Source organism: Parambassis ranga, chromosome 8 (assembly GCF_900634625.1).
Source record: "Parambassis ranga chromosome 8, fParRan2.1, whole genome shotgun sequence".
Classification (NCBI taxonomy): Eukaryota; Metazoa; Chordata; class Actinopteri; family Ambassidae; genus Parambassis; species Parambassis ranga.
In genome coordinates this window covers 15094039-15105744 of record NC_041029.1, presented here as the reverse complement: position 1 = coordinate 15105744, position 11706 = coordinate 15094039, and the positions used below count along the sequence as shown (strand labels likewise).

General features: G+C 45.9%; 1 protein-coding gene across 2 annotated transcripts; it reads right to left on the bottom strand.

Moving 5' to 3' along the window:
• Positions 1-1728: 1728 nt before the first annotated feature.
• LOC114440461 (caspase recruitment domain-containing protein 11) lies at positions 1729-11214 on the bottom strand. 2 transcript variants are annotated; one of them, XM_028412913.1, is made up of 24 exons: positions 11037-11214; positions 8929-9198; positions 8021-8158; positions 7752-7938; positions 7534-7672; positions 6985-7176; positions 6796-6915; positions 5870-5995; positions 5607-5786; positions 5422-5526; positions 5207-5243; positions 4832-4869; positions 4642-4730; positions 4515-4561; positions 4277-4397; positions 4010-4187; positions 3796-3919; positions 3469-3709; positions 3296-3365; positions 3115-3217; positions 2882-3040; positions 2693-2805; positions 2456-2571; positions 1729-2351 (listed from the first exon to the last, which is right to left on the bottom strand). In XM_028412913.1, exons 1-24 carry the CDS (start codon positions 11041-11043, stop codon positions 2144-2146), a joined length of 3108 nt encoding a protein of 1035 aa, XP_028268714.1. In that variant the 5' UTR covers positions 11044-11214; the 3' UTR covers positions 1729-2143. The 2 variants fall into 2 exon arrangements, with proteins under 2 accessions (XP_028268714.1, XP_028268715.1); XM_028412914.1 differs by having other exon boundaries at positions 7033-7176.
• Between the last annotated feature and the right edge of the window lie 492 nt (positions 11215-11706).

Below are 11706 nucleotides of genomic sequence, written 5' to 3'. Positions count from 1 at the left end.
AAAAACACATTTAAATGTTCAACACTGAACCAAGACACAACCGAATCAAATCATACCCAGAATACAGAGTGCATACGGACACTATATCCAGGTTTATGGACATTCTGTGCCAGTGAGGAATACTGGATAAGCTGTTTACATGCACAGATCATAAAACATTGATAATTCTAGTGGGTGTGTACACGCATACTTTGTGCCAGAGATATGTGAGAAATCCACGCCAGGTGATCATGCACACAAGGATCACGGGTTCCATTTCCGGATCATGATCACAACAGAAAAACATACACCAAAGCAAAGTAAAGGGTTCTCAGATTCCACAGAGCTGTAAATACCACTAGGCCAAACGCTCCTGTTAAGCTAAGCTGCACATAATTAGCACCATGTCACCCACCGCTAATGTAAGATAACAGGGCAACTTATGGCTTTAACCCCGGTCACCAAACACTGATGGTGATGATGATGATCTGCAGCCGCATTAGAAGCGGAACAGTTTTATGAAAAGCACTATAGAGTAATAGCTGTGAAGCTAGCATGAACCACAGGGAGGGCAACTAGCTGCTGGAGGTCCACTGGTGACCCGAAGAGACGGGGCTCGCCGTGGTAAGCTGTCATAGATCAAGGTGCCTCTGTATCCTGTACGCAGTTGACAGCACGTCACATTCGCCGATAGATATGCGTCGTATTTTTACGTTTATCTACACAGTGTGCTGTTATTATATGACTCCACAGTGGGCACAAAATCACCAATGACAGGTCACTGAATGCAAAAGCTAGCAAAAGTGGTACTAATGCTCGACTGGGCCGAATTAAACGACGAACTTAATGTGACGTTTCTTCTTCAGCGTTTGAATGCAAAGCGAAGCTAACAGGAACCACAAATGTTGTCAGTTGTGAACATACACAATCAACTAGCCTGAACATATTTAGTGAATACTTCTACCGCGTTGTGTTCAATACTCACCTCGGGAATCACACAGGACATAAAGTGCTTCTGTGCAAAAATTCTTTGCAGACCTACCGCTAGCAGGCTAGCAAGATAGCTAGCCTAGCGAGCTAGTTCTTCGAGGCTTTCAAGGCTAAATTGAATAAGAAATGACATCACCGAAAGGCGAAATGTTAGTCGTAGAAAAAAAGAAGAAAGGCGAATATCCTTTTTTAGTGCGACTGTAGTTCTCAAGCTGTAAACAAAACATGCATAAACCCTTGATGACTGTCAGACGCTGTGTGATCGGTTAGTTTACTATCGGCCATTTTGCTTCTGTGTGTGGCGGCCAGCGTATTATATCACCAGGCTGCTTGTTGATCAGAGAGGGGAGGAGGAGCGGGGAGCGGACCGACCGCCAGGGGGCGCAACTCTGGAAGCATGACGTAATACACGGGGGAGGGGGAGAGGGGGGGTATAAGGTAAACAAACAAATGTGGACTTTGCCAGTATGTAAACTATCACTCTATATCCCAAAATTAATAATAATGACGTACTGCTTCATAATCAGGTTTTAAATAATTATGTGTATATATAACTATATATGTTCTAAATGCTGCTTTTATTCACTTGCTATTTTATTTTATTTTTATGACATTTTTCTTAAATATAATTTTCTATATTTTAGTGACGTCATATATCATGATATAGACTTTGTCTCATAATTATGACTTAGTGTCCTATAACAGTGACATTGTAGATCACAAAAGAAGAGCATTTTATTCAGAATTTTGAGCACATAGTTAATTTCAGTCAGCCTTTTCAGATTTATTGTTAAACATATTACAAAAGAAATCAAAGCAGTAAAAAAAAAAACTGTTCTACAGTGTAAATAAAGATGCTACCATATTACTAAAGTCACATTAGTTTGATACTTGGTTCACATCATACTTATGACACATTAAAATAACTGATATATATTCAAAATAAACACATTAATCCATTTTATTATTTTAATGTGTAACTCCCAAAATAAACTATGGTCTAAAAGATTGTAAAAACAATGACCGTTGTCCATCTTTGTGTCCTCACAACTTTCTTTCCACTCTCAACATAACTCAGTATATTTCCTTATATCCTATATTTCCTTCCTCAGCCACTCCACTTAATGATAACATTCCTGCTTGTAAATTCTTGTACACATTCTGTATCCCTCTTCTACTGCAGCCGGTCCAGCTCAACCCAGGCTACTGCCCTCTGCTGGTTGTGGATGGCGTTGCATAAAGCTGACAGCAGCTCCTCTGTGCAGCTCCAGGCACCGGGCTCCACGGTGTAGTAAAGCAGGGGAAGCGTCTCCAGCTGCAGCTCTTCAGCCTGGCACACCTCCTCCATCACAGTGTCCTCTCCGCAGCGTGGAAAGAACTTCCTGTTTCAAGAGTTGGATTAGATCAAAATAAGGATTTATTCTATGTCTAAGGTAACAAAGTAGGGCTGCATATGAATGTATGGTGAACCTGGGCATGCACTCACCTCAGCTTCTTGTGCTTTTTGTTCTTGGGGCGGATGTGGATGATGATGGGGTAAACCCCCTGCCTCAGTAAGCCCTCCACACTCGCCAGTCCCAGCTCCAGCAGACAGTGCTTATCCTGAGACAGAGTATGAGGCAGCGTTATCATTATAATGCTCACCTGCTCTTACAGGTAAGAGCTGAGGATGATTTCTGAGGGGTGTGAAATTATGACCGTGTGTTTTTGCGTTTGCTTTTACCTGATTGATGACTTCCTGAATTGACTGCAGCCGTATTCCCAGAGCCTGCTCTGGACTGCAGGAATCCAACAAGAAGATTCTCTTATCTTGTCTGTCTGAAGCCTGAATGGGCTCTGAAAAAAAGGAAACAGTAGAACGAGGTACATCAGCTTCAAATGAGGAAGCCCGGGCAGGTTTTCTGGGGCTTACCTGGCGGACAGGTGTTGAACTTCAAACCAGACTCTGCTGGCTGCATCAGACGCTCTATCAGACCACGGGAGAGGAGGGACGGAGAGAAGATGACCGGACGCTTCATCTGAACCTGCACTGGCTGAACCAAACTGTACGGGATCAGGTGCTCCTCGTGCCCTAACAGGAAACATGCACATGAATGCACACATCCACACATTAACCACACACATGTTGTTGCATCTGTAACTCACGTTTGCTGAGCGTGTACAGGACCTGCTGGGTGGAACCGATCCCGCGCATACAGGGGTCCACGGCTTTAACCAGTCGTACCTGGCCTGATGATTTCTTTAAAAACTGCACCGAACATCTAACGTTTAGTGTTTGGTTTGAGCATCATGTTGGAATTTGTCCACGCTGCACATGACGACTTACCACCCTTTTCCTAAAGTCCTTCTGCTCCAGCGCCATCTTTCGCAACCTGATGAGTAACAGTTGTTGTGCCCTGAGAGGAACAGTCCAGAATGATAAAAATGAATCTCATTCTGTCGATTTTAAACCACATACTTATCACTATGTACAGTATAAAATAATACAGAGTCACATACCTGTTGTAGTTGGGCATTGTTCCTGTCTGCCGAGGCTTCGCTGTTCTGGGGTCCACCAGGGAACAGCGCCACTGATATTTCCCATTGTACCTTGTATCTGTCACATATATGATGTCATCACAGGATACGTCCAAAGATGGCGGGTCGCCGTGAGGCTCCATGTTGAGATTGACACGCACATAAAAGGAGTCAGCGCCCATAGAAGTCGGAGACGACAGTTGGGAGCAGAGCTTTGAGTAGGCTGAGGAGAGAGAGCAGAGGGAGGGAACAGCTCAGTCCTGATCGCCATGCAGACAGGTTTAAAGAGTACATATTTTAGCAGCTCACCCTCTAGGTTGCTCCGGTGTGTGAGTGTCGAAGGCTCAGTCCACCACTGCAGAGAGAAGTGGGCTACCTCAGCTGTGCACTGACTCAGCAGCACGCTTCCTCCACCAAACATAACCTGCTCCAGCTAAACAACAGAAACACAAACCGCCATGTTCTCTTTGTGCGATCCACAACCAGTAACAGACACATCACACATCACACCTGAATCATTCACCTCCAGCAGCTCACTGCCCTCCTTCAGTCCACACTGCTCGGCAGGAGAACCAGCTCTCACATGGCTGACAAAGATCCCTGTTCGATTTCCTCCGACTATCGTGATATCATCAGCTAGACTGGTTCTTCCGTGCTTTGGTGAAGTGGGGGGAGTCGAAGACGGGGAGGAGATGGGGTTCCTGAGAGGACGTAAGTATCACATGTCAAGACAAAGTTTACAGGTCTCAGCCTGTAACATAGCTCTGATATGAAAACTGTCAGGTTGTACCTGGGAGCGCTGGGACTGGGTTGGTGTTTAGGAACCGCCGGCAGGTTGATGAGGTCGGGTGGGAAGAGGTGAGAGTGTAGGGAGTTTGAGGAATCCCACAAAGAAAGTTCACTCTGCTCGCCTGGAAACAGAAGACGGCCTTACAACAAACCGATTTGACAGTTCAGGGGTCAGGTTTCTGTAAACCCAGAGACAATCCTGATTGTAAAAAGTATACACATAAAATTGAACTGAATACCTGCAATGTTATCATTCTCATCACTGCCCCATGAGTCCAAGTCGAACCTTTGAGAGGAAGCGGACCAAAGACGGTGTAAACAAAGCAGGAAAATGATGAAAACAATCAGAACGTCTGATGAACTCACTCAGTGTTGAATCTTCGGTTGATGGAGTTCATACAGGGAGGAAACGGAAACGTAGAGAGACGGTTTATCTCCTTTTCGTTGTTTTCAGTCTGAGGGCACAAAAGTAAATGTGAATTCTCTCATCATTTATCTCTTATCCCAGTCATCCAGGTCATTTTCATTCAGAAGGTTAATGAGCTTTGATCCTCACCGACGAGAAGAGATTCTCCTCTGAGTTGGAACGAGAATCTGTGAATCAGCAGAGAGAGTATTTAGTTTATTATGGGATAGAATGCTGTGACAGAATTTATCCTTCCTTCCATCCATTCATTTTATACACCACTTTATTTGGAGCCTCTCGCAGCTTTCAGTGGATGAAAGGCACCCTGGACGGGTCGCCGGTCTATTACCCTCACAGAAAGACCTCAGCTGACCTCAGCCTGCACTAATGAACTGTTTAAATGTTGGTTTTAAGAGGGTGAAGGCCAGCGTTACCGTGACAACCATAATGCAGTTATCCTAGTTACAGTTATGATTAATAAAGTGTCACTGTTGCTTCTTCCAGCTGTCACTTTACAAAACTTACCCCCTGAGTTTTCATTGGGTTGGCCTCTAGAGGGCGCCTGTGAGACAGAAAATATAACAGCTGGGGAGAGATGTACAGGCAGCAACATGCAGCGGGTTGCATGAGAAGGTATTACAACATCTAAACAATACTCCAAAAGCTCCATTCCTCACATAACACAATAACAACGTGTTTGTGTAGCAACCAGCAGAATTTCCACGCAGCTTTGGACGGACCTTTCTCAGCACATGATGGGTGCTGTTGGAGTGTGGGCTCAGATCCAGGTCGACGGAACAGCAAGGGCCGAAGCACTGGTCCTCGCTCCACAGAGACAGGTGGGACTGTGGGAGCAGAGAGGAGGAGGAGGATGTATTACATGTTCTAATGAAGGACGGGGCAGCACTCCTAACTGTTCACTCACACAGTGCAGACAGGGGCTGCTCTGCTCCATCTGCTCCCTGCAGCGCTCCCTCTCCTTCTCCAGCTCCCTCTGCTGCTGCTCCATGTTGGCCTGCAGCTCTGCGATGCGTTTACGCAGGCGGTTCTTATCCAGCAGGCAGTCGGTGTACTCCAACTGCAGGCTGTCTCGACTCCGCAGAGCCTGAAAGAAGATACAAACATCGTTAAAACTCAACAACAACAAAAAATGACCACAAAGCGATGTGTGGGTTTCTGAGTGCAGACCTGATCTCGCTCCTTTTCCAGTTCCATGATTTGGTTGAAATAGGACATACTCCTCTTCTGCTCTGTCTCCCAGTCCAGCTGGAGAGTCCTCACCTTCAGCTGGAGCTGCTCGCACTGAGATTCCAACTGCAAACAACACCTTTTCTTTATTCAGCATCTTAGATCTAAGACATCGTCATTACTCATACACTGAGCTCCTCCTCCATCCTGTTGGAGAGGGGTCAGTGTGAGGGTGTAGATCAGGTGAACAGGTGTTGGATGATGGTGGACTTGTGGTCTGGATCTTGTTGGTCTCCTCCTGTAGCTGTCTCAGAGATCAGTGTAGTCGGCCCCTGTAACAGTGTGACCCTTTTCCAGGTGGTCCAGCAGCAGAAAACAGAGACCATCACCTTGATGCAGACCTCACTGATTTGGAGACTCTGTCTGTTTCCACTGTTTGGATTGTTCTCTGCTCTCTGGTTGGAGGTGGTGGACCCAAGTCTGATCCATGGTTACAGACTGCTGCAGAACTCTCTCAGGATCCTCCTCAGAAATGACAGATTATCTCTGGATCTGACCGCTCGGTCATTTGGAGTTAAACCTCATGGACATGTTCCTGGGAGACGTACAGCTCTGTGTCAATGTACCACTGTGTTATTAGATCAGGTCATGGATCTTGTCAGGCATCTCCAGGACAGGGGGCATCTTCCGGGCTCCTGCTACAGTCTTCACCATGCTGGAAGAAGAAGCTCCCTCCACTAGTGATGTCACCATGTCCTCATGTCCCATCACTGAGTGATAAGACCTTAAGACTAAATGGAGGATGACTGGCTGAGGGCTCAAGCTGAATGAACCCCGCATGCATTCCAGCACACAAAGCTGACAACCCTGTCAGGGGAACATGATATAGCTTTATGAGCCATTGATTAAGGTTACAGATGAGTTACCTTGTCTCTCTGCTCCTCAGTGCTCTGCTGCTCCCCCTGCAGTTTGGCGATGATGTCACAGAGTTCCTGCCTCTGCTCTGCAGCCTCTCTGCGGTCCTGCTTCAGGATGTCCATCAGAGCCTTAAAGAAACATGTACACAACTATAAACACACCAAAATGCACATTAAGATGATAAATGAAAAACATACAATAACTCCGGTGGTGGGAACTGAGTTCTTCTTCTCAGTTTTCTGAACCTCAGAGCGGTGCTGCAGCTTTTCTGGTACAGCAGGTGGAGAGCCATGCACCCCATTAGAGAGCTGCTGGTTTGTTTTGTTGTTCTCTGGAGGGTCAGATGTTTGTTTGTCAGCCTCAGTCAGCCTGGACTTGAGCTCCTCTACCTGCAGCAAAGACCAAAAAGATTAATTACTAACCACTGATGGGGGATGATGATGATGATGAGGACAAACTGCTGTAGTCATGGCCTCAAAGATGCTGGTGTAAGTATTTACAGATACTTGCATTCGAGCGGTGCATACCTCTGTGTGGTGGCAGACATGTTGAAACAGACCAAAATAAAAAGGTGGCAGACATCACAACATCACACAGCTGGTCTCAGCCGCTGCAGCTGCATGACAGCATTTACTGCTGCATGCCGTTAAACAAAACATTTCTTTCTGTCTGAGCCACCCACACCTGAGCAGAGCATCTACGACAGCACCAAAGCAGCCCATGCAAAATAAGCTGTGCTGACCGACCTGGCTCAGCAGCTCCCTTTCTCGGGTCGAGGCCTTGCCCTGCTCCTCCAAAGCTCTGGAGTACTTCACAGCCTGTTCCATGTGTCTGTCCTTCAGCTTTCCTAGCTCCCGACTGGCCGACTCACAGTCCTGACGCAGCCTGCAGATCACAAACTGCTCTCACTGCTTGTGTACTGACTCGTCTTTGTGATGCACCGTCAAGCAACAAACAGCCAAACCTTTCGAGCTGCAGTCTGTCGTGACGTAACTCCTGAGCTTTGTGTTCAGCGCGCCGGCGTTCCTCCTCGGCCATCCGACAGCGCTGAGACAGCCGCCGCTCGCACATGCGGCTGTTTCGAAGCTGCTCCCTCAGTTTGCGCACCTCCAGCAGCAGGAACTGAGTCAAACCCTCCGGACCCTCCTCGTCTGAGGAGAGAGAAAGATGGAGGTTAAAAAACAACAACAAAGAAAGAGCATTTGAGTTGTATTTTGATCTCAAAGAACTTGCCGAGTATGAGTGAGCATCGCTGTGTGGGCTGCTGTCCGGTCAGCTGTGTGTACTGCTCCGGATGGTAAAACTCCAGCGACTCCATGAAGGCCTGAAGACCTCGCTGACCCTGACCACGCAGAATGTCCAGCAGACGACCTGATCAGCAACAGATGAAGAAAAAAAACGTTAAACAACAATGCTGCTGCACCACAGCATGTGAATGAGACGTTTGTGTCCTAAGGCTGTTATTACAGCTGTTTGAGTGAACATGGAGAAGGTTAAACTCTGTTTCTGTCTCCTTTACGAGGACATGGCGACATCCTGCTTCTAGCATGGTGCAGACAACAGAGAGAGCCCGACCCCTGTCCTGGAAGGCTGGTCAGGATCCACTGACAAGGTCCATGACATGATCTAATAGCACAGAGGAACACTGGACACTTGAGAGATTTCTGCAGCAGCTTGTAACCATGGATCAGACTTGGATCCACCACTTTCACACTCAGAGTGGCACCTCTTCAACAAGACAGAGGAGGAGGAGTTCAGTGGTTGGTGTTTTATCATCACCATCATCAAGCCTGCAAGTTTTCTGGAGGTCCAAGACTTGTACAAAGAGATCTGTGTGGACTAAATGTGCTGACACTAACCGTGGCCATGAACTTATCAATCACCTCTTACACTGTAATCAGCTTTAACAGCCTAACTACAAGCCTCTTTGATGTTGTTACCCCTGTAACAGTATGAACTAGGTGCTTGTTTTCAGGTCCTTCATCTTTATCTCCGTTCACTTCGTCTCATATTTCACTGCAGCACTTATCTTTACGACCTGTTGCACAATCTGAAGGTTCTTCTCTGGGAGTTTCAGAAAAGAACCACAGCTGTTTTAATAACCACAACGAGGAATTTGAATGGACTTTTCTTCGTCTCACCGGCCTTGCTGATGCGCAGCGGGTACTGAGTGGAGTTGAGCACCTCATCTTCGTCCTGCTCGTCGATGACTTTGCACTGGCGCAGGTACGGGGTGAGTTTGGCCGGGTTGAGGATGCGGGTGAGTTTGTGTCGCACGCCTTCCACGCGGTCCCACAGCTCCTCACAGCGCTCCTCTGACCACGGTGGAGAAGATCGCACCTCCTCTTCCTCCTCCTCCTCCTCTTCCTCCTCTTGAGCTACGTCTCCTTGTTCCATCCAAAGTGAGACACCTGCAGGACACAGAAGAAGAGTTTTTTAGCAGCGAGACAAAAGTATGAAAACAAGGACGTTAATGTTATTTGTCACTCGTGGTTCAGACACGTCTCATGTCCAGACTAAATATTCGTCCTGCAGAGAATTCCTTTGGGGTTTGTAAATGTCTGGTTCTTATCTCTGTCTCTGCAAACCATCAAAAGTGAATCAGTGCAACATCTGTTTTCAGCACAAATAAACTGACTTTATTCAATAAAATCAGGCCACACGGTGGTTTCCCTGGTCCAGCACGGAATGGCTATAAATAAAAGAGGATTAGTGGATTGATCCGCTGCATACTGAGGGGATGACACACAGATCCTTTACTGGACCACTTCCAAAGGAATGCTTCAGGGGGGTTTCCTCCCAACAAAGCATCAGTCTGAGATTTCAAACTATTCATTCACAGACAAACTGATGTGAACGAATGAAGCAGAAGGTTCATCCAGCAGCAGCAGCAGCAGCAGCAGCAGCAGCAGCAGAGGGTTTATGTGTTGGACAGAAAAGAGTCGGCTGCTTTGAGGGGACTGTAAAGGAGTGAGGAGGAGTCGGTGTGTGTCTGTGTGTCAGAGCACAGGAATGAAAACACCAGCGTGACTCACATCGCACTGAACAGACAGACAAAAGATTAGCAAAGACCCATTCACTTCAGGAGACAACGAGAGAAAGTGTATAAACACACACAGACACTCAGTGCTGTCATTTATCATAACAATCAGTGATAGAAGAAATGTTTAGATCCTTAAATACACAACTAACACAACTTTAAATGTGCGTTATCATCAAGTTTAAGCAAAACAAGAAAGAAAGTATCAGAGTACAGTAACAGAAAGGGATTACTTTTTAAAATTTTGTTTTGTTGGACACCTTCTTGTCAATCTGCCAGCGAGCTACATGTTTAGCTGAGGTGCTAGCTGCCTGCAGATCAGCCCGTTATCAGAACAGTGCCTAACATGCTGAGCAGGTCAACACACACACACAGTGGAGCCCACCAAACACACGAGGCGTGACTTTAGTCTAATTCTCTGGATTCATTATGGTATGTGGGGGGTGCTATGTTTTCCAGCTGTTTTGCTGTGAATAATGAAAGGAGAAAATGTTTTTTGCCACACAAAACATCAACATCCGCCTGACCTACATGTTAGAACACTACTGCGTGTAAACCCGGTGCAGGAGCAGGTATACAGGGCATGTTATCTATGACATGAATGCACAGAGCAGGTTCATATAGAACTGATCACTGATTCCTCTGTCTTCACTCTTCCAGGTGATCAAACACTGCTGTGTGAGTGTGTGTGCTGCTCAGCTAACAGGCAGGTTGAGGCAGGTTTGGATAGTTTGGAGTCTCTGTCATTACCCATCAGCAGTCCAGTGAAACTCATTATTACCACATAACTCCTTACACACAAAATACCAGAAAAGAAACTACTACATTCATGCATCATCCAACAAAAGGGCTGGAAGTGTCAATATTAATTCTGCAAACTATTTGTTTAAAATAAACGCAAAATAAAAACAAGTCAGCAATAAAATCAGATTTAATTAATCCACACTTTTCTTTTATATATTCATTAAAACGTCTTTAAATTCATTTACTTTAAATAAAATGACTAAAAAATGTGCTGTTGTGTCAAAACGATCAAACATTACTTCACTACTGGTTTCTATGGTTGTATCTGAGCCAAATTACATGTGAGAGTTTATCAACATGCACACAGCGCACATTCCTGCTGCTAAGTGACGCGTTAACCTTTCTAACTACTGACTGAAACTCCACAGTAACCTGCTTACAAAGGGGGAAACATGGTGGACTTACCGCTCATGTCTTTTTGCCCGTGAAGGTGAAACTGAGTGAAGCGCAGAGAAATCAGCTCCTCTTCATCTCGTCCAGTTTCCCATGAGTCACTGTGGGAATGAAGTCTGAGGTGTGTGCGCGCCACCTGACTGCAGCGCACAGGTCCTCCTTTACGCGCACCTTGGCGCACTCTCCCTGCTCCAAGTCCTCCGCGTAACCAACCAATCACACGTGACCAAACTGAAGCTGCTAACGGAGGCGACAACATGTGGTGTCAGTCCGTATATGAGCACTAGATGGCGCTTTGGACCAAAACACTGTCATACATCCATTTGTTCACAAAAATGTCCTAAAAGGTTAAAAAAAATATATATTTTTTAATTTATTATGGATTTAGAGTTAAAATGTGACTTTTTATTATTGACGCCATGTCACAGAAACGCCTCATTAAAATGACTCGATGATGCTGTGACTCATCCTCCAGGTGTTTCTCCCCACACACGAGCAAAAAGTAACCCGTCATCCCATAAAAGCAGAGCGGAGACAGGTTTGTGTTGGAGTTACTGAGGAAAACACACTCATGGGCTGCGTCAAAACACAATGACACAGAGTTTCGCCGTCAGTTGGAGCAGGCTGTCTGTTAAACCAACCACAAAATGACTGTAATTAATGGAGAATTAAATAGAATTAA